The sequence below is a fragment of the Branchiostoma lanceolatum genome, chromosome 3 (assembly GCF_035083965.1).
Source record: "Branchiostoma lanceolatum isolate klBraLanc5 chromosome 3, klBraLanc5.hap2, whole genome shotgun sequence".
Lineage (NCBI taxonomy): Eukaryota > Metazoa > Chordata > Leptocardii > Amphioxiformes > Branchiostomatidae > Branchiostoma > Branchiostoma lanceolatum.
The window spans coordinates 21716550-21739283 of record NC_089724.1 but is presented as its reverse complement, the minus strand read 5'-3'; the positions used below and the strand labels follow the sequence as shown (position 1 = coordinate 21739283).

Sequence of the window (22734 nt, the reverse complement as noted above, 5' to 3'; positions counted from 1 at the left end):
GTGAATGGTTAGTTCTGCAGTGTCATTGTAATAGACATGGATATTACATGTGTCACAGACAGCAGTAATTGTAACACCAACTAAGAATAATAGGAGTAATATCCTCATCAGAGTCATCACATACTATTAACACTATATATTAAAATAACTATTGGCAGAACTCTAAATTACTTGCAAAGAAAATGACCACTTAACCAGTAAAGTAGTCTTATGCAAGGGATAACATTTTCATTTTGAAATCTTTAATACAGTCACCTCAAGCATCACACTATAAAACCTTTGCAATCATTATCTGTCTTTATTTTGGTAGCCCGAACATTACTGGCATCCACAAACCAGATAATCAAACTTAATCAATGAAACATGCAGATGACCAGAACTGTTCCACCCATCACCTGGAAAAGGAAGAAGAAAATGGGGCCATAAATCCATGACACTTCTGTCAGCTCTGCTGTGTCGAAACTGCCGATCGTCATGAGGCAGATGGAGGCCAGACTGCTGCCGATGCTGCTGTACGTCTTCAGGTTAGCCCCAAACAGCAGGCTGCCCAGCTAAAGAACACACAACACATGGTGCCAGTCCTTACTGTTTTAAATGATTTGAAGCATATCACCACTTATGACAGTATCTACTCAATACTGAATAAAGAAATTTCCAGTTGCAGATTGTCATAACAAAAAATTGTTGCACATATCAAAACGTTTGAAATGAATGTCCAAGCTACAATTTGAATGAGAATCTTAATTCTGCCTTTTGGATATAAAGACTATGAAAGTTTGTCCAGGCCGTTACCTGGGTAAATGCCATGATGACAATACCAGCCATCATCATGAAGGCAGCCAGTGGTTTGAAGGATGTTCTGATGGTGAGGAACAGGACCTGCACCACCTTGGTGTTAACAATACAGGACTGGTTAAAATACTGACAGTAATCTGACAGCACAATACACAAACCTTCAATACACCATAATGTCATTTTTAGGTTGCTTGAAAGAACATGTACATGTTTGTTTTATAGATATCCAAATGTCTTATAGAAAGTTGCACAACCATAGCGATGATTTGCTGTCACCTTGTTGAACCTGAGCAGACGAACCAGCTTCAGGGTGACACAGCAGATCAGCACAGCCTTCACGTAGGTGTACACCTCCGCCCAGCCGGCCGCACGCCGGTACACCGAGAACTGGGAGTGGGCGCCGCGCTCGCTGACCTGGTCGATCACCAACTGGGTCTGGAAGTACACGCCCAGCGTGGAGAATCCTGCCAGGATGACAAGCAGCTCCACCCAGTTCCACATCTCCTGCAGGTACTCGACTGGTAGTGCCATGAGCAGCTTCCCTGTTTGAACAAATGTTACTTGTCATGTGAAAGAGACTATGACTGTGTCCTTACTGTGTCAGCTGAGGATAGCTTGAGGAGAAAATGAATTTATATCATATTGGTTTGAGAAAAGAAAGATAATTCTCTTCTGCATTTTCTCAATTCATTTGATGTTACTAAAGCTGCACAAGAGCCCCTCTTGTGGCTAATCTTGCTTCTCTCATCCCTGTACCCAGTAGCAAATTTGGTATTGTAAGTATTGCTACCTTGTCTGTAGCACATACTCATCTCATCTTGGCGTGAAGGTTTCACGGATGTTCATGGCCCTCCAGCCCTCCCTATCCTCCATAGCTTTGGTCAAGCCTTTCAATGGAACTAATTGGAATTGATTTAACTTTGAAATGTGCAACAGTTACTGTAAATTATGACAAAAAGGATACACTGAAGTACTGAGATACTGGTCTAAGTATGTTCAGAGGATAAGCCATTTCCACAAATGCACTTTGTTGTTACCTTCTTTGTACACAAAGATTAAGAGGAACAGCACCATGACTCCCTTCAGGGCCAGTAGGAGGATTTGGGAGGTCTGGAAGAGGCGGAGTGTGGAGATCATGGCTGAGGGGAAGGCATTCCCGTAGTAGGTAAACTCCACTAAGAACGTCACCACGGAGAAAAGGTTGGCGTTTGGGTTGTACAGGATGACTTCTACCTGTAGAGAGATTGGAATGGTTGAAGATTTGATAAATCTTCAGCAAATGCTGATGCTAGGACCCACTAATAGTGGTAGCTGTTTCACTAACACAACAACTGCTTTCTGTAACTGCATGTTTATTTAGTCAAGATGATTAGCATAATACTTGTGTATAATGCAACAAAGACAATATCATGCAAGTCTGTTAGGTCTTTTAAAAGCATTCATACTAACTTCGTTAGACAAACACCTATCCAGCAGTACCGGTATGTTACATTAGTGTTACTTAGTATCAAGTACATCCACACACAAAGATTGTGAAGTGTGAACATCAGAAACTATTGTCTTATTACAATAATAAGCACATCTTCTGTTACCCATCTTTGGATACTTCAAAGTATGGACTGAATCCTACCATGACGGCCCGAGAGTTCTCGTCCAGCCAGCCACTCCCCTGCAGCAACTGGCTCTGAGACTGGTTCCCATCAAGGGGAGGAGGACCCAGGGTTGTGCTGTATCCTCCACTGATGTAAATTCCATGTTCACCAAAAGTTGGGAACACTGGAAATAAGGTATTAATGAGACAAGTACAATACTGAGCCAAACAATATTGGATATGCTTAAACACATTTTAAGTTTTATTTCATACATTTACAAACTGAACATTCCTGTGTCATAAAACTATTGAGCATGATTTAACTTCGTAATCTGTATTAAAAAAACATGGTAAAGATACAAATAAAAATTAGTAATCATTCTGTAAGAAAAGTATTTCTCAAAGCCTTATGGATTTAGATGAAATGACACACCATCTGTAGCTTCTGTGTAGAGCCAGGGCTTTTGCTGCTCTTGAACGGCAGTATCGTTTGACATGGAGACGTTTTGCCATCCGACACTGTGATTAGATGTAGCCATGTGCAACGGTGAGAAGCTCAAGGTGCAACGTGTTGTGTACGTCTGCATCAGCTCTGGGACCTGACATGATAGCCCTGGGAAAGGTTAATAGATAAGCAGGGTTATTCTTTATACCTTATCGCTGTCAGTGTGAGTGGGGGATTTGAATTGCAACAACCTTTCTTGTGATCAAACTTTTCTTTGGGATAAGTGATTTCCTTGGGATTAGGTTCAGAATGTTTTCAGAAGAAAATTTGGAAAGCAACAAGACAATGAGATCTCTAATGTTAGATCTTGACCATGTCTGAACAGATAAATCTTTTTGGACAAGAACTGCTATCGCCTGTATTTGATTTTTCAAGCGACATCTGATGAACAAGGATAATAAGTTTATTGCAAGTTCTAGCCCGTAGGCTAATTGCAAGTACATGTAACATGAAAGGATGGACAGACAATATATAACAATACAGCAAGGAACTGATAAACTTGGACTTACCAGGGTCTAGTCTGGCTTGCCGTAATGTTAGTGAGCCCACAAGCCAGGAGTTCTTGTTACCCATGATGACCCACTCCTGGTCGGCCATGTTGTTGTACCATGTGCTGTAGTACAGTGTTGGGAGGACACCAGACTGAATCCATACCCAGAAGGACTCCATGTCTGCTATCTGTGTGTAATGCATTTTTTAAATATGTTATTTGAAATTACTGGAAGTAGAATTTTTATCTGACCTTAATAGCTATCAAACTACAGATAGTCTTTACATGTTAATGTTCCTAACAGTTTGAGTACTGATTTCCTCACATCTCTTCCAGGTAAGTTGACAGCATCATAATACAAAACATTTGTCTTTATATCCAGTTCAGAATCTTAGGCAACAGCTAGTATGGAGTATATAGACAAGGAAGTGCCTGTTAGTATTACCTCATCAAAGGTCATTTCTTCAGTCTCATGGAGTAGTGAGTTTTTGACTGATTCATTCATGTAGAAGGCATGTGGGTCAATTTCATTGTAGACAATCATCATCACCACCAACACAAAGATGGCAAAGGAGCAAACCTGTCAGAAAAAAATAGCACATGCTTAATAGTATAACTATTTTAAAGTACATGTATATGAAATAAGCTATTGATTGGATGGATGGAAAAACCAATTGAATAAGACACTCTCTGGCTTGTTATGAAATTATCGATCTTTTCAGTTTAAACCTGCCACTTGAAATACAGAAGACTAGACTGTAACACCTGAAGTAGAGAAATCATCAACTCAGAAAATGCATAGCTGCAGCAAGTCTCTCCTTTAACAAGATATTCTGCAACTTCATTTAACTGTTCCATTTCTGTTAAAAAATGTGAGCAAGCGAATGATAGCAAAGACAACATTTACCTCTATCACTGCGCTACGTCGTTTCTTGTCATCCACTTTCCTGGACCTCTCCACAGCCAAGTCAGCTGTGTTGAGAGGCATTGTCACCTTGGGCTGCTGTGTGAAGAGTTCAATAATGGGTCACTGTGTGCTCGTACAGGATGTGACTATGTTTTTGGTAAGCAGTGAGGAAAATGATTCATGTGCTCTCAAATCTTAAGTGACAGTGATGATGAATAAGTTATGGTAGAAAGGGAAGAAACGAATTACAAGTTTTCTCATATATACAGTATCTTCCTATTTTGGTGTCAAATTGCTACAGGGTGCGTTATACTACTGGGTCTCACCTGCAGCTTCCTCTTCATCTGTAGATATTCTTCATCTCTGTCAAGCGGTCTCGGTTCAGGGTTTTCGTCTACTACGGGTGACTACAGCATACAAAAAGTGATGAATTCAGTAGATGTACATTGTACATGTGCAGGCAAATCAGCACCAAGGACAGATGCTGTGCTGACCAATCAGCACCAAGGACAGATACTGTGCTGACCAATCAGCACCAAGGACAGATGCTATTCTGACCAATCAGCACCAATTACAGACACTGTGCTGACCAATCAGCACCACAGAGCCTATGAACACCAAGGACAGATGCTGTACCAACCAGTCAGCACAAAGGACAGATGTGTATGGTAAATGTCTGTTCATGACCCAAACCTAGAAGTCCATGACGAACCTTGCTTGATGTAGATAACCTTTTCTTGTACAAGCTTATCGATCTAATCTTGGATGTAGCTTATCTAGACATTCAGTCATTTATCACCATCCCTACCTTTATAAAAAGAGCAAATACCACTGCCCCGACGACCAGTTTGACCGGTTGAATCACGACGAGGTCTGACAGGAAGGATGTGACAAAGGCGATGCACCAGGCTTCTGCCTTCGGCCTCCCAAATGACAAGGTGTACAGGACGGTGAAGAAGGCCGCAACAAAACTAGCTGACCACACCAGGAGCCAGCCTGTTGTGATAAACACAGTTTTAAAGTTAATGTAACTGTGACAGTCACTTCTTCCATAGGTACTTGCAGGTCTCTGTGCTACACAGCCAAACAGCATCTTCAGAGACTAGGAGACAAAGACGGAAAACCATAACAGTATAGTAAAATGTCTACTGTACATGGCTACTGTACATTAATTTTGCTATTGTATATGGTGCATTTTTTATTTGAGCCTATACTGTAAAGCATACATCTCCATGGCTCTTTCTTATCAATAACACACTACATGACAAAATCAACCTAAACTGTCTATCAAAAAGAGTAGGTCATTGCTTGAACTGAATAGAGTATTGAAGAAACACTTGCCAATATAAAGTGTCCACCACGGCAAGAAACCTTTCTCCTCCTTGGATTCAGTTTCTTCCTTGGAATTGTTGCCTTTCTTGTGATCAAACTTTTCTTTGTGATCAGCGATTTCCTTTGGACCAGGTTCAGACTGTTCACTACAGCTGTCACTGGTTGCGTTCTTTTCTGTTGAAAACTTTGAAGCAACAGCTTGCTTTGCAGTTATCAGCAAACCTTGCCTTCTAAATGAACAAAATTGTGAAAAGTTAATTAGCATAACATCTGAAACATGATGACATGTGGTTATACACAGTCATGTGATCACCTATTTACATGATAATTGTAATCACAAATATCAGTTTCCTGCAAATAGGCACAAGCTGAATATCTACTGTATTTACACCTATTATCAACAATATGCCTTTCTGTGAGATTCTAAAAGAAGAACCATTTCCCTTCAGCATTACTGTTGAAAGATCTTTGTGAAACTTGCTGTCAACCATGCTCACCTTGGCCTAAATGCATTTGTTCTTTCAAGCCCAAGAGAGTACGTCAGCATGGGGTCTTTGGTTCTGTAACTAGTGGAGAGACGCTCAGACAGTGATTTGTCCTGGCAGTTGGAGGTACTGCCAGGGGTGTCCTTATCAGAAGAACTGTTGGGTTTGTTCTTGCTAGAAGAACTGTTGGGGTTGCCCTTAGCATCAGAAGTACTATCATCATGATCAATGTCATCTACAGTTCTGTCAGAGGGACTGGTTGTGCAAGCAGGTTCCCAAGGTCGGCCTTCAGTGGACACTGGCTTGAGTTGTTGCACCAAAACTGCAGAAACTGCATGTACATACATGTAACTGTCAAACATTCAGCTTATCCATTTCTGTCATGAGATGAAAAGAATACAACACTGCATAGTGTGAAAGTGTGACTCTTCAAAACAATCATTCAACCAGTTTGTGCAACCACCATTCCATGTATATGTTACACACCAGATTCATGGATGTATGTTAGCACCTGGTCATGTTTCATACTGATGAAATTGGTCAGATCTAAACTTTGTATTTTCATGTGTTGTTTAGATAGTGAGCAGCCCCCCTACTATGCTTGATGATAAGAAGTTTCACCCTGCAATAGCTCCAGGAAAAATATGTTGATAACTCTACCATCAAGGCTGTTCCTGGTTTGTTTAACTGGTACAAGGTACAACTTGTTACATCTACAAGCATGTCATTTTGAACGCCATGCATGAACCTTTCTATCCTTTCCTCTTGTGGCACCCGTCGTTTCACAGTTGTTAAGTCATAATTTGCTAGATGCTGATTGCCTCATGTTAATAGGTAAGCTGTATGGATATTCTCTACTTGAAAATTTTCCAAGATGATACATACGAGGCTGCATGGTCTCCACCTCTTTTACTGGTCTTGTTCGAGCACTCTTAAAGAAGAAGACGATAAGCAGATTGACAGGCATGATGATTGCTGCACTCTGCAAACTGATCATCAGCTGTAAAAAATGTACATTTTTTAAACAAATTTTGACTAGTACATCAATAAGATATGATATTATGATTATTTGGTATGTTCACAGTACATGTATAGCATGTTTTACATGTAGCACAATCATCTGGTCATTTTAAGCTATGGCCTATTGGTAAAACTGATCTCTATGGCTCCAGATGCCCTTCATACTGTTAAGCAGAAAATTTCGTGTGGAAGACTCTGCTCCCTGATTTATAATCCATTTCCATGATCGTACCTTAGGGAGATCAAATGGAACATCAATTTCTGTCCCCCCAATTTTGATCTTTTCTGGAGAGTCATAGTTGTCTCCTTGGCCGAAGAACATGATGTTGGTGACCATGGTGCTGTACAGGAGCGTCAGGCAGCAGGACAGCCGCTGCACACGGGTGAAGGGACTCCGGGCTGGACGGCCTTTCACGGAGAACCACAGGTGGCCGTCATTCATGTCCCTAAACAAATGTAAGGGATTACTAATATGTACCTCTAAAATCCTGGAGCCTCAGACAGAAGCACAGTTGATAGGTTTGAGTTGTAGGTATCAACACTCACCAATCCATAAAGAAAGTGAGGGGGATTTAACATAGATGCCTATCGATGCAGAAACAGAAACAGCAGTCATTGATTTTATTGGAGATAGACTACTTGTAAGGGATGACTTGTCACATTCACGAAGACAAATCATAGGGGCTGTTTTGGGCTAAACTCTTAACTATGTCTGCCTGCATTGCTGTTCAAGTCTTGCTGTTTTGTTACCTTTCAACCTTAGCCTTGACAAGGTTGCCAAACTCTGCTAATTCTTCTGGGCTGCTCACAGGAAGGAGGCGTTCTACATTCCCGTCATCCTCTCCAACTGCTAACCACCTGTAGTGGCAGAACAAGGATGTTTGTTTTGTTTTGTTTTGATGCCCTTTAAGGCTGATCTTCTAGGGTTCAAACTTTCTTCATGCATCATGTGCAAATTCATTTCAAATTGTAAATTCAAATGAAAACATTTGGTTATCAATATCAAAAGAATAATAATAATAGCTTGGGGCACAGTGCACATGAAAAATAATAATCTTTCAAATCACTTCCTTTCTGATATCTTATATACTGTTCAACCCTCCTACATAGAGAGGAGTGGAGCTGCTGGTGTCAGTGGTGCTAATTACATGGCTGTTATAAGATGCATTGGTATTTACCATTGCTAATCGGTATATCTACTGACTTTGTCATTTATCATTTATGACATTGGGAAGTTTATTTGTGACATCCAATAGAACAAAACAGCTCCTTGTGAGGTGATATCTTAATCTCACAAATTTAGCAAATCTCGACTTTCTCCTATGCCTTTATCAATGACTATTGTTCCAATTCTCCTTACCTGTTGCACAGAAAGTAGACCACTCTTCCTGTAGCTTTTTCTTGAAGTACAATCTGGGCAAGAAACCTGAAAGACAGATTCTCACATGTGACAGTGTTGCAAGCATGTAAATCTTCATCGTGTAGTCCCCTTGGAAGTGGGAAATGAGGGAGGGTAGACAAGGAAACGCAGGCGCATAGAAGCGAATGCCCGCCGACCCACCCTCGCTTTGGCAATCTGATAGGACATGCTGGAAGAAGAAGACTCCATCAGTGCAGAAACGTCCCACTTACACCCGATATCAATCCCCATACCTAACAGGTGAGGCGCCTGCACTGGAGCAGAGGACTGCATGTCATTGAGTAAGATAGAGTCACAGGTTTTATCTTAATTACCGGTAAGTATCTTATCAACAACATAGATTAAGTACACAATTAAAGACTTACCATTCTGGGCTGTAGCCCGAGTTTTCGTGCCAAATATGGATAACATGGATCATCCCGATGATGTTAGGTGATGACACCAGGAAGGAGTCAACGCTGCCCTCTTCAAAGAGTGGACGGTTCTCGTCTTGCAACGCAATTGGTCCAGTCCGCCCATAGTCTCCAAACAGGTTAATCCACACCTAATAGAGCAAATCAAAAATGTTAACACAACTATGTGGCATCCAACATCTGTGTGAGTTTCTAAGTTATTAGCTCTGCAGGACAGAACACATTAGTTACTGTATGGTCCTAAAAAGGACAAGATACGAAAGCTACTTGTATTGAGTGGCATATGTAACAAACAAAAATGGTATCTTATTGCAACCAAGACATGACTTACTGTAGCTGTTGTCCCTGATCCACCTTTAAATCCTGTGTACAGGGTGATGACATACTGACACCAGGGGTCAGGGTTCAGGGTGTGACCTTGTGGTGGAGCAACACCGACCTATCAAGAACACAATTATAAAAACATTATTTCTCTGACAGCTTTATCTACCCAAATAACAGATTATCTATTGGGATCTATTTATTAATCTAAGATATTGTTTTTAGGGTATAACTAATCTCCAAAGTATGATAACTTTACTCCAACAAAAGACAGATCCACTACTTCAAACAAATGATCATACAGATATACATTTGTAAAACTCCAGAAGTGGGTACTGCCACCTGTCATGCTAGTGTAATCACCACAATCATTATACATTATAAACATTACCTCACCTTAGTAAGATCCCGTCTGTCTTTTCGTCTGGCCCACAATACTAACAGGAGGTAGAGTACGAAAGTAGCCAAAACTAGGATCAATCCAATTGGGTTCTGCAGACAAACATTGTTTAACAGTGAGGTGGCATAATACCAGACTGAGTACATAAACACAGCAGACACTGAATTGATACATTATGAGAATATTACATCATACTGAGGAAGGAGAAATATGAGACTGAATGATTGAAAATGATCACAATTTTATACAAAGATTCCCAGGGACAGTAACGTTCAAATCAAAGAATTGTAGATGAAATAGTATCATCATTACTAGACTAAGTATGATATACAGTAGTTGCTAGTGTCAACAAGAAGTTCCTAAACATGACAACCTAACTATCACAGTCTATCACTGACACTGTCTTTAGAAAGAATAGATTATTCACAAGAAATGAACAGTACCTGAAGAATGTCTTTTGTGAAAACCTCACTAAAGTTGATGGGGTTAGGAGCCACCATGCCAGTGAACTTGGTGAGATGGTTACAGCGGCAGTGCATGTGAGTAGAGTTGGATAATACTCCAGGCTGGAGGTAACAGAAATCAAGTCGTTTGGTACATGAGCAATATGTTGTATTTGTTACATGCTGATGAATGATGAAAAACAGGAACAAAAAAACTGACTCAAATCTATCAAAAGCTCTTTAAGTAATTCCTGTACACTTCCAGAACAAATCATACCTTGCAACCTTGTTCATGCCAGAGATGGTCATCCTCATTCTCCCACTCATCACCAAAGTACACACACAAGGTCTCCATCACAGAAAAAGAGAAGTTAAGGTGTGCGGCAGCATCTTCCCCATCCTCAAACTGGATCCCTGTAATGGAAAACATGTATTGGGCAAAATTCCTAGAGACACTGTAAGTTACTAAAATGTCTACTCATCAAATGACTGCCCATCAGGAAATAGTTAGTGTCAGAAAGTCAAGTGTCTCTTGATCATGCCATTCCAGATATTCTAGGAAGGCAGAAAACATTGGCTTAGACCAACTTTGACCTGTGGTTGAAGCTTAGACATACCTAGGAAGTAATAAGCCTTGTTGACGACATCATCTTCTGTTATGTCGATGTCCGGCGGCTCTAAAAGCCAGGAGTAGGGACTGGCTGTTACCGTGTCATTTCCTGCAGGGATGGTGAACAGGTCTGCCTGCGGAGTCGGCAGTCTGACGGTCCAGTTGTACATCTCGGGGGTGGGCGGGGCGTCCTTCCGGAGGAAGAGGTTAACCACCGGTGGGGGATCGGTGTAGTTGTGTCTGATGTTGATGTGAAGAGAGCTGCCATTGTACCGAACCAGAAAAGGAACTACCTGCATAGCAAACATACAAAATGCATCATCTCAGGTCCAGTTTGTTATTATCAAAGTTTTCAAAGTGCATCCTAGAGTATAAACTACGAGATGTAGACTAGTGTGTAATAGCAGGCCCAAAAAACTCACAAAAGATAAAGAAATATACTATTAGTCAAAACTATAAAAATCTCTCAGAGTGCAAACCTAGGTGTGGAAAGAGCTTTATCATGCAACTGTCAACATGTAAACTTACTCCTAGATTTCTCAATTCATCATCATGAGTTGACTGGGAAACAAGTAATTACTTGGATTCATAATAAAACTTACCAACGAATTGACATAACTGCAACAGTTCTCCCAACTGCATATGAAGTAAATACATCTACCATGAAAATGCTACAACAATCAATGGTTCAGTTTGCTTGTGTTTTGCCTGTGAATTACCGTCACATTGCCGATGTAGGCAGTAGTAACATCCCATGAAAACATCTCATCTTCTTTGGTTAGTCGCCGACGAATGATGACATCAACAGGTGGTCCCAGTCCAGTCACGTGGTTTGTAGCATTGCCAATCTTGGAGGCCAGACCCACCACAGTACCACGCACCATGTAGGAGTTGTTGGAGTACTCAAATGGGTTGAACTCTGCATGTAGGATCTGAAGGAGAAAATGTCACAGAAGTAAATATTATAACATGTAAAAAACACAAACTTTACGGGGGCTGTCATCTTACCACTCATTAGTATATTACATCTTCTACATTTCACAGTCTTTTGTAAAGATCTTGAACAATGCTCTTAGACTACTTTTATCTTAACCTTTTGGTAACTTCTTTCTCAATGTTCATGATCAAGGCCATATGAGGACACATGACACAAAACAAGACAAGTCATTACAAAACAAAACAAAATCAGAAACAGTAACAGGTGGAATTGAAACAGAGTAATGACAAAAGACTGCAACAAGTCTTATATAAATGTGTAGTGTGGAGTGAAGAGTTGCTACTTACACTCATACCAGACACAGCCGATCCGTCACATGGGTCTGTAAGGTCTGCTGAACTTGGAACACCCAGGATGATGGGGCTGAACTCTCCAGTCTGATAAGCCCTGTGGCACAAGTATATATTGCACTCATTGGTTTTGTTAGTACAATATACTTTGTATTGTAAAAAGGTTACGTCCCTTAATTCTGTCCTCACTGGAAGAGCCCATGGCAGGGAAAATTTGAAAAAAAAATTCAATATGAGGAAAGTAAATCAACATTCTGCTAACAGCTGTTTGTGCTCTGTGCCCCTTCTGCTGTTTTATGATGACACTTTCACAATTCCCATTACTACAGAACATAATGCCTGTTATGGATAGATAAGTACAATAAGACTGCAAGAAATTAGCTGAAGATAAGTAGTTATCCAAACCTATTGGTGGCATCCCCACATGGCTCCCTCTGGATACGGAGGCCGAGACATTGGATGATGACTATAGCAGGCGGCCAGGGAGGGCCGGTGATGTCAGGAGCAGTCATCATGAAGTTCAGGTAGATGTCATCCATGACGTCAATGCCACGGAAATCTGATGTTGCTACAAGTTGGTTCTGGAGATAGATATATCTGAACTAGTATGATGTTACAGATTGAAGTAAATTACAAATTCTTGACAGACATGTTTTTCTGGTCTGTACCTAGCAGCAAAAAATGTAAAACTCAATTATATCATTATGCAGTTCTGACTCAATTCAAAACTTAGTTTAAACTTTCTCCATTTTCTTGTCATCACCCAACATGACATTTACTTCATTAGAAAAAGACAGTTAACACTCCACATGTTTTAAAAATCAATAGGCATTTACATGTAAGATAAAGACTTACTGCAACAAGAACATTTGAGTATACAAGTCCATTGTTGTGGTCAACCCTGGCTGCTTCTGCAGCTGGCTTTAAGGTACCAGCTATGGCTAGAAACAATAAGCAGTATTCTTGAGTTATTGAAACTTCAGTACAAATTATAGACATAACTTAGGCTAATAAAATTCAAGTGACACACAGCATTTTCTAATCACGTTATGCAAGAAAAGAGAAATCGATGTCAGGCGCTGCAATCGATAAAGGCCATGAAGTGCAAAGTGCAAGGAAACAAAGCTTAGAATGTTCACTGGCTTCAGTCAGTCTTACATACCAGTAAAGGCTGCTCCACATGCCACATTAACTTCATCAGCAGAGAGGACTGTGGGTGTCCCTGCAGCCACACGGTCTCGCAGGTCTCTCAACACAAAATGTGTCTTATTTGACGCAGAGACCTGTTTAGAAGACCCATTGGCAAATAGTTAAGCGGGAAGATGTTCCACAGAGAGTAACATTACATGTTAACAGAACCTACAACTTTCTTATTATAAGAAATCTTTAAATATGTCACACACAGAAAAAAAATATATTGCTCCTCCTCCTGTCGGGTACCGCTAAGGTAAATTTAAATAAGGTTAAAACTAGAACAGAGCTCCTCTAGCTGGTATGTACTTACCATCGCTAAAGGCGTCAGTAGATCACCCACGGATGTTGCCACTGCCAGGGCCCTGAATGTTGCCAACTGGACATCAAAGTCATTCGAAGTGTCAATGTCGTCCACTTTGGTGATTACTTTCTCTAATAGCTGGACAAGCAACAAGAGCCACATGAATGTATGCATGGTTCAGAAGGTTTGTTACATTAGGGATCACTTGCAGCTATATGTCGCAGTGTGCAAAGGTTAAGTTGTATCAAGGAACCTCCTTGGTTCTATGCACAACTTGTTCCTGTCAACTTTAAGACTTAGCAAAAACCTGGTGAGCTACACCGTTCATCAGAAGTATAATGCAAATTTGGATATGGATACACATGAGTGTATGAGAGAACTGCCTAATATCTTACAGCATTGTACCTGTTTCAACTTGTCCTTTTGTCTCGGCCCTACTCCTCCCCCTTGCCCATCATTTCCCTTGCCAATGTTCACTGCAACTGCAGCGATGCTTGTTGCCAGGGCAGCTGCCCCAACTCTGTCCCCTTTCCCCAGGTTCTTACTGAAAGTGCTGTCTGGTCCATCCAGGAGTGGAGGCACCCACACATCCGTAGGGTCAGTAGGTGGGGCAATCTGTAATAACGATAAATGCATTTCAGGAAAAAAATATGTTTCATCTGCTGCTATTTGTGGACATGATACATGTATCCAGGTGAAGAAAGCTGCCTTCAGTTTTATGTTCAATCTTTCTGAAGCAATGATTTTGGACCCATCTACTATGCAAATGACATGTAAACAGAAGGTGACAGATTGTTTTAAAGATATTGATCCTGTATTCATGAGCATTTTTGCCCTCTGGCCTGTGATCTGCATTTTGTATATCTGCATCACTGTCACAGTGTTAACTTTGTAAAAATTGTCATTTTGTTTCTGAGCCCTAGAAGCTTAGCCCCATAAGGCTGAAGGGTATCACAATTAACTTACATGTCAAAAACAAACACAACTTACGGTAATAGAAAAGTCCACCTCTAGTTGCTGCCATTCCACACATGTGACCCTGACCCTGAAGTTTACCACACCGGAAGGCAGGACGCTTGTCAGGCTGTAGCGAGCCTGTAGAAGAGACATGGATGTTTTAAATCCAACCATTTCAAAGTGAAAAGGAGCCCTCTCGATGAATCAATTATCAGCAAAAATACTGATACATGATCTAAAACTGTTAGCAACTTCACGGTCGTCACAAAGAATGATAGATATTTGTCATATTGATAATTATTCATAATGATGTTTCCTGTCAAAACAGCTTCTACCAATTCAGCACAAAAACTAATCAACAAATAATCCTTGAAGCCTTACCAGTCCGGTGTAAGGCGATACATAGGGAGGAGTTGAGACAACAGGTGTTGTTGGGAAGGCAACAGCAGCCATGGGGATTCCGTCTGCCCACCACAGGAACTCGTAGGTCAGTGGGTGGTAGTTGTACACAAATTCTGCAGGCAAATTATGTGAAACAGTTTTAGTTGTGTGTTTTTTTCAAATATGCGAGGGAAAAATTGTGGCTATGTAGACTTTGCAACAATGTTTGGGACTAGACTTCCAGTTAGACTTTAAGTGAACATACCATCACAGTAGACACAGGCTGACTCCAAGACAAGAGGTAGAGCTGGTACAGTCCGACAGGGGTTGTCATTGGGCTTGACGAATGTGACAACATAAGCACTGTACTCTACGTAGGTTGTGGTTGCCACACCTCCAACAAATAGTGTTGCTTGCATTGTGTAGGTTCCTGTTTCCTGTGGAGAATATGAGAAAATGTAAGAACACTAAGGGAGAACCATTCTCCTATGGACAAAATACAAATGTATATAGTATTACACATGTACCTGATCGTGCCATGATCGTGACCCCCTTTTTCGCTAATTATAAACAGTATTGGTTGAACAGGTTTTAGGACAGCCACATTGATCATCATGTTGAATAAATATATTCTTCTTGAAAGAGTGTTCAAAAGTTATCAGTTCCTGAAAAGCTTGAATGTACTTATCAACCCTAACTGATGTGTTGCACCATGTGGTGGTTTACCATACTATTTGAGGTCAAACAGTCTTCAACATTGGTTGCCCACAGACCAACTTCCCCTAGCAAAAATTCACTTGTCACGGCTAATGTCAATGTATATTAAGATAAATGTGAGCTGAGAACATCATACAAAGTTAAACGGCAATTGCCTACACAAAAAATTAGACTTTACCCAAAAAATTTTGGGTAAGTCCAATTTTTGTTTTGGCAATTGTAGTTTTGATTTGGCAACTTTGATTTGATTCAGAATGACATCTAACCAACACAGATGAACTTTCAAGTGATGATCATGCATACTTACTGTAAAAGTGAAGGCCAGCACTTCCACGGTGAGCCCAGTGTCGGTCCCGTCTGTCGTGTCTGTGGCCCAGTTGACACCGGCAAATCCTGCAGGTGCGACTGGAACTGTCCAGACGATATCTCCCACCATGGTGGTCACAACCTCCAGCTTGAAGGCGTACCATGCCAATACTCTCCCATGGTCACAGTTCAAACGGCAGCTGGACAGACATATTATTCACTACAACTGGTCAATCTAGAATACTGTCAGTTATTCCTGTGCTGCTCTAAGAATGTTTGATACTGAAAAGAACATTGACATGAACTACATGAGTTGCTGCACTGTCTGCAAATTTGTAGTAAATGTGACTTATCAATAAGAATTTATAGATTTTGGTTTGGTAAAAAAAAAGTTTAATGAATGACCCTATAATTTATAGGGTCATTCATTAAACTCATTCAACCATTTAGCAATCCAAAATCTACACATTAGATAGCAAATTAGTTATCAATCAATTATTCAGGTGAAAGAAAGATGGAAAGAACACGCAAACAATGAAAGAATACCAAAAAAACAAGAGTTCCACGACCTCATATCTCCATGAACAATTCTATTCATGCAAATGACTTACACATTTGCATTATATATGCTTGGTTATAAACACCTTTATCTAACCTACACATGTTGCAATATTGACTCCTATAATTTTCCAACTAGATTCATAGTGGTGTTTTTGCATTAATTATGCAAATTAGGAATTCATTTGTATAATTGGTATCTGTTGATGCTCCACTTTCCATAAACTACATATGTTACATGTATTTGAGTCTGATAATGGAAAACACTGCAAATATGGATTTCCCTCATTAGCTATGCAAATTAAGTCACAATTAGCATAATTTGCACTGCATTATGTATATCTCTGTCTAAGCTACCTGCATACTATGTATCATATTGACAGTCCTATAATTTTCCAATTAGATGAGATATGGTATTTTGCATTAATTATGCAAATAAGGAATTTATTTGCATAATTGGTATCTGTTGATGATCCACTTTCCATAAACTACATACGTTACATGTATTTGAGTCTGATAATGGAAAACACTGCAAATATAGATTTTCCTCATTAGCTATGCAAATTAAGTCCTAATTAACATAATTTGAACTTCATTGTGTACATCTCTGTCTAAGCTACCTGTATACTAAATATCATGGAAATCCATCGTTCCTTTGTTCAGTTATTCGCCTTAGAAGATTTTCACGATAACGCCCCTGCAGTTCCAGAGCAAGCTGCTAGGGGGCCCAAACCCACACCACGTCTTCATTACACCACAAGCTATCTGCCGCCAAAAAATCAAGACCACAGCACGTCCAGGTCAAAAGATACAAAAATTGAAGTTCTGCTGCAGTACCAAGGTCACATACCAGGGGGCCCAAAATCGACCTTGAACTTCGGCTTCACAACACCTGCCCACATACCAAATATCATCGTAAGCCATCGAGAGGTTCCTGAGTTATGCTGCCTACAGTAGTGCGGAAACACAAACAGACAAACAGACAGACAAACACACACACACCCAAAACAATATCTCCATTTTTCATGGAGATAAAAAAGAGGAAGACATGGGAAAAATGACTTTGTGCTTACTAAATAAACAAGTCGCTTCCTGGCTGGACAAGCTCAGTGATGATGGAGAGGGACCCTGGCAGGCGTCCTGGGTAGGAGATCTCCACCGTGTGCTTGATGATGGCTCCCTCTGCACCGTACAGGTGAGGAACACCGGCCGGACCATCATTGTAATTACAGACATAGTCATCTACTGTGTTGGGCAGTGCTGGGGTAGGCTGGATGTTGATCGGTCTCGTTACTACAAAACATACAAGAATCAAAACTCCAAGTCAGGCTGTGTGTGGGAAGAAACTGCTTACTAGTTAGCAATTTCAGTTTTAATCTTTTTGTTTCACCAGAGGAAAACATTAATTTGTCACTACAATTGCTATCTTTAATGTGCTCCTGGTAGGGCAATCATAATGTAAAAAAAACAAAAACAATGAAGAATACAAACAAGGGTAATCATCTTAATCAATTTCAAGTTAGCCAATACACAATAATAATTGTTACTGCATTACAATTGTTGAAGTATCAATTGTATGATAAAAAACAAAAATTACATTGCACATAGAAAAAAACAAACCAATCCAATAACGGAAAATGATGAATAGTATTACATAACATATACAAAGTAACTTTTTAAAAGCTACAGTAACAAGCCTTTTCTTTCACAGATTCTGAAATATTTGTCTCAGTATGAGATTGATTAAGCTGGTGTGTTACACCGAATGGCAGTTATAATTATACCGGCAATACAGATACAGAAGCATGATGTCACTGTGTCCATATATATGTCATGTACATGTAAGTTAGTAATACATGGGAGGAAAATTTACATGATTGATAGAACACACACCTGCGCAGTACCCCAAATGGCAGAAGCCTACTGGAGGAAGGTAGTAGACATAGAATCCAGGACAAGCCATGGCCATTATCCCCCAGGTAAATGCACAAGTGTCACCATTCCATTCAGCACACGCTTTCCTGCACACGGCACCCTCCGACAGCGCAGGCTGGGGGCCATCCATCCACACTCCTGCACGTGTGCCGCATCTGTAGCAGCACAAGGGGACAAAATGCCTCAGGTCTATGCTGATGCAGGCCAAATTTTATTTAGTCTCTTGTCATGAGTGGCAGCTATAGCCAGATTTGTACATATCTTTAACACCAGGACTGGTGAATTTCCATTCATCAACCAACAGCTCTGTCAATACTATGTCTAGAGATAATCATGTAACCTCTGAGCCATTAACATTAAACTGCCGGGTTACATGAATCCGCCACTTAGAAAAACAGTGGGTTTGAGTGATATCTCTAGTGCAGCACCACCCAGGTTTGCACAGTTTAAATATACTGGTCCAGGAGTGCATTATAATGGGGAACATTGGGTTGGAGATTTGTTAAGACATATTTTTCAGGGTGGCATAATTATGTACCCTGTCATAATTATGTTTAGTAGATGTTATAGCCCTTTAAATCATGTACAAAATTATTACCCAGTTACAGTGCTACTAAAGTATGGTGTTGCTGTCTTTCAAGATGTCAGAAAGGACATACGAACATGTAATCGCTGCCTGGAGGTGTATCGGCCAGGTGGTTACCTCCAGCCCCTTCGAAACGATACCACCCGGCTGTCCATGTGAAGGTAACGCCGTATGCATTTTCATTTCCATCACAGTGTTCGTCGAATTGGTCCCAGGGATTAGCACTGTCTCGCCAGTCATCAGTCAGAGAAGTGTAGCTGTTGCAAGCATCTGTCGTTGCTACATATATGTGATGAAAAAGTGGAGATGAGGCTGTATGACAATTGCGTCACTCAGTATGACAAGCTGATCGAAAATAATGATGAAAATTCTTAACTATAAGATACATTTACCAATAATTCTACTAGCTAACCTAGCATATTTTATATGCAAATGTATAAATTGTATTGTTGGCAAACATTTTGCAACTCAAACAACAAAATAGATAATTATATAATGTTATATATAATCATGTCGAATATAATGCAAATCAAATAAATTTTAGCTACTGGATAGGCTGAGCTGCAAGTATCAGTATAATCATGGTTACCAGCTGTTGGAAGCTGCAGAATTTCATAGGTCCAGTCATAGTTAAAGTTCAGGATGCCAAGATTGGCCTCTGGGTCCCAGGAGAACCAGGCGTCCACGCTGTAGTCGTCAAAGTTTACCATACGTCTGGTCCCCCCGGCAATGTGAGCGATCAGGGCTGCTTCCACCGCCTCCAGCCAGGTCTGCTCGACGTAGGTGTGCAGAACTCCTGATGTCTCCGTCACAGTCACTTGGAGCTGTAGGGAACAGAAAAATACAGGGCCAAACAATGGATGAGTACTGGAAATTCTTGTTTAACAAAAATTACATAATGTACAGTACACACATTGATTTGTATCTCTACGAAGAAAACCATTCTCTTCTCAACAAATACATAGTTACATGATTGTATTATTGCACCAAGTAAGGTGGTAAGAACAATGCCACAAAACAGAAAGCCACTTTGAGACTTAAAAACAGATGAAGATTTGCTAAATAGCATGAAAGTCTGGTAAATTCGCACATAGTACATGTACATTGTGATAATGATTAACATTACAGAAAAAGAGTGAAGTTCATCACAGGACCACAAAATGCATGACAATCTGCAGTTGCATGCTGATAAATTTCTGAGCTGTCCTAAATTCATCTATAGCACATGCTATAACCTCCAGCAGGAGGACACCACTGGTGACGTTGTCAGCAGGGATGGTGAAGTCCTCTGCATCCGTCACAAGAGCTATGGTCTCAACGGTAATCTGGGTGGGAGCGTCAGGGTCATCCAACCTACATAAAGTACAACAAATATCATATATCTCGTATTATATTGTATTTTAGGCCACACTGATTTGATTCTATGTCTCTAGACCTTTTTGCGAGAGGAATAAAAGAGGCCATCTACATCCGGGCTCTACAACCATCCCTCAACAGACAGGGGGCGCCATAGACTAAATTCTGCAACATTATGATCCAATACTCACCTAGTAACATGTTCTATCTGCATAACGTGACATCACAGAAGCAGTGGATTGCTCATTCCTTGACTTTAAAGACTGGAGCTGATCAGTCAAAAATTTGGGTACGTCCAATTTTTGTGTTGGCAATTTGAAGTTTAACTTTGATTCAGAATGACTTCTACCAGCATAGGTGAACTTTCAAGTGATTGTTGGTTCCTGTAAAAATGAAAATTATGCCTGGGAATCAAACAACACCAACCTGTATAGTGTCCATTTCCATGTTATGGTTGGGTTTCCATTGGTGCAATCAGCTGCCACATAACTTGTGAAGGTGACTGCATGCTTAACCTGAAACACCAGTCGATTGGCCACTGGCCTTAGCCCCTCAAAAAGCACAGCGTCCACTGTGCATGCGCCGATAACTGTTGTACCATCATTCAGGCACGAGGGCTGGGTAAGCGATGCTGGGCAGCTGACAACTAGGCATGGGCAAGAGAATGTGTTTAATCTATCAATTTCTATCTCAATTGAAGGTTGTACTTGGTGTACCTGTCCTCCTTTCCCATTTCCCATGTCCAAGCATAAATATTATCATCTAATTGAATATAATATGTATACAATTGTATCATCTGTTTTCTGGCAGGTTAGAGCTTCTCCCTGTTACTGTGAATAATCATTGATCTTCAGTTTAGGGCTTCAGATGAATCAGCTCTTCAGAAAGTCATGATCTTTAAAAAAGGAGTGTGCAATTTTTATGTGCTCTTCCTACATGTACATTAAGCTAAAGGGACTGTTTTATCTTTTAAGCTACAGTACTAGTAATTCAGTGTCAAGAATCAAGGTCTATCAAAATGTGCAAAAGATGTTGATATCTGACACCACCAGGCAAATAAAGAAGTGACATTGAAACATAATCTTCTAATAGTGATTCAGGGTGTGGCTTTTCTAACACAGAAGAAGAAGAATGTCTGTCGAACTGGATGACTCACACAGGATCATGTTTCTATGATGGAAAGAAGATTAATGACTTAAGGTTAACAACTGACCTGCACAGAGGTTGTTGACATCGCCGTCCTGGTACTCACACACACAGCTGGTACAGGGCACGCCTGTGTCTGTCCCTTCGTGGCACGTACACACCTTGTCTGAACCATCATAGCAGGGCGACAGTTGGGCATAAACAACGATGCCAAGGCTCAAGAACACCGCTTTAAAAAATGACAGAAGACATTGTTACTTACTACATACGAGTGGTTTAAATTAAGGACATTTCTGCTGTGTTGGCTCTGTGAGAAATAGAACACAAGAGGTAATTCTTCTTTTGTACAGGATTCTAGGAGCTTGTTTGTCTTATCATCAGTGTTTTGTCAAACTCTCACATTCACTAACACTTTCTGCAGTGATATTGTTAACATTACCACCTGACTAGTGAGTACTGATAAAATACAAAGAAGCCATTTAATACATACATCGACACAAACAACACATTCAAAAGCGTAAAAATTGATGTATCCAATATTCTAGTGCTAATTGTCATCATGCATGTTTTTGTCAGATATATCGTTTCCCTCAAGATGTCATATATCTTATTTATATGTTATATAATCATACTAATTGTATTACCTGAAGCAACAAGCAATTCTTATTGTTATAAGGAGCAGCTGATAAACAGTAGCAACAGGCTTGTAGCAAAGCAAAGAACCATACACAAAGGTTGAAACAAACAAACATACCTGTGTTGAAATTCATATTCAGTATTCTTAGTACAGTAACTGCACTCTTGCTACTAACCCAAGGCTCATTAAATCATTTACCCATAATTTCTTGTCACGACTGTCTTCCGATGTGTAAGCTACTAGCACATTCAATTTGGTGGTGCTATATACTGTACACACCGTCAGATAACCCTCTCCCTCCCCACTGTATAGCACACTTTACATTGGCAGATATTTTCTTGTCAGGACATAAAGCAGCTGCAAAATCGTCAAACTGATTGTAAAATTACCATACCTAAAGCAGGCAGCCATCGCCAATGTTTTTGTAGAGGGTTCGGTTTGAAGCAGTGCCGCTGCATCCTGCAAATTGAATCCTTGGTACAGATGATGAGTCAGTGGAGGTTTCCAATGACACAACATGAGCAGTCACCATAAACTCTCTCAGCAAAAGTAGAGCCCCTGATGATGTCTTCAGAAATACGGGCCGCTGACTTTGTCACTGCATGGGTGTGTACCAAATGCTTGACATGATCTGTAAAATA

General features: G+C 40.4%; 1 protein-coding gene across 3 annotated transcripts in view; it reads right to left on the bottom strand.

The window, feature by feature from the left end:
• LOC136431025 (polycystin-1-like protein 2) overlaps positions 1-22734 on the bottom strand; it is a 23814-nt gene extending 1080 nt beyond the window's left edge. Inside the window, exons 1-42 of one of the 3 annotated variants that reach the window (XM_066422213.1) lie at positions 22488-22734; positions 21524-21685; positions 20737-20956; positions 20190-20307; positions 19544-19778; positions 19032-19233; positions 18327-18523; positions 17507-17726; positions 15877-16075; positions 15118-15289; positions 14853-14986; positions 14505-14609; positions 13920-14129; positions 13524-13652; positions 13182-13302; positions 12875-12960; positions 12425-12600; positions 12017-12116; positions 11452-11664; positions 10740-11025; positions 10400-10536; positions 10123-10245; positions 9676-9771; positions 9290-9397; positions 8911-9089; positions 8486-8551; positions 7876-7983; positions 7358-7571; positions 6991-7105; positions 6118-6436; positions 5630-5850; positions 5097-5284; positions 4615-4695; positions 4289-4384; positions 3827-3961; positions 3401-3569; positions 2820-2999; positions 2426-2571; positions 1833-2028; positions 1072-1337; positions 793-888; positions 396-551 (exon numbers count right to left, since the gene is read on the bottom strand). In XM_066422213.1, coding sequence (XP_066278310.1) covers positions 396-551; positions 793-888; positions 1072-1337; positions 1833-2028; positions 2426-2571; positions 2820-2999; positions 3401-3569; positions 3827-3961; positions 4289-4384; positions 4615-4695; positions 5097-5284; positions 5630-5850; positions 6118-6436; positions 6991-7105; positions 7358-7571; positions 7876-7983; positions 8486-8551; positions 8911-9089; positions 9290-9397; positions 9676-9771; positions 10123-10245; positions 10400-10536; positions 10740-11025; positions 11452-11664; positions 12017-12116; positions 12425-12600; positions 12875-12960; positions 13182-13302; positions 13524-13652; positions 13920-14129; positions 14505-14609; positions 14853-14986; positions 15118-15289; positions 15877-16075; positions 17507-17726; positions 18327-18523; positions 19032-19233; positions 19544-19778; positions 20190-20307; positions 20737-20956; positions 21524-21685; positions 22488-22551 — 6744 coding nt within the window. In that variant the 5' untranslated portion in view covers positions 22552-22734. The remainder of the gene's footprint in view (positions 1-395; positions 552-792; positions 889-1071; positions 1338-1832; positions 2029-2425; positions 2572-2819; positions 3000-3400; positions 3570-3826; positions 3962-4288; positions 4385-4614; positions 4696-5096; positions 5285-5629; positions 5851-6117; positions 6437-6990; positions 7106-7357; positions 7572-7875; positions 7984-8485; positions 8552-8910; positions 9090-9289; positions 9398-9675; positions 9772-10122; positions 10246-10399; positions 10537-10739; positions 11026-11451; positions 11665-12016; positions 12117-12424; positions 12601-12874; positions 12961-13181; positions 13303-13523; positions 13653-13919; positions 14130-14504; positions 14610-14852; positions 14987-15117; positions 15290-15876; positions 16076-17506; positions 17727-18326; positions 18524-19031; positions 19234-19543; positions 19779-20189; positions 20308-20736; positions 20957-21523; positions 21686-22487) is intronic. The other 2 variants (XM_066422214.1, XM_066422215.1) reach the window with 2 other exon arrangements.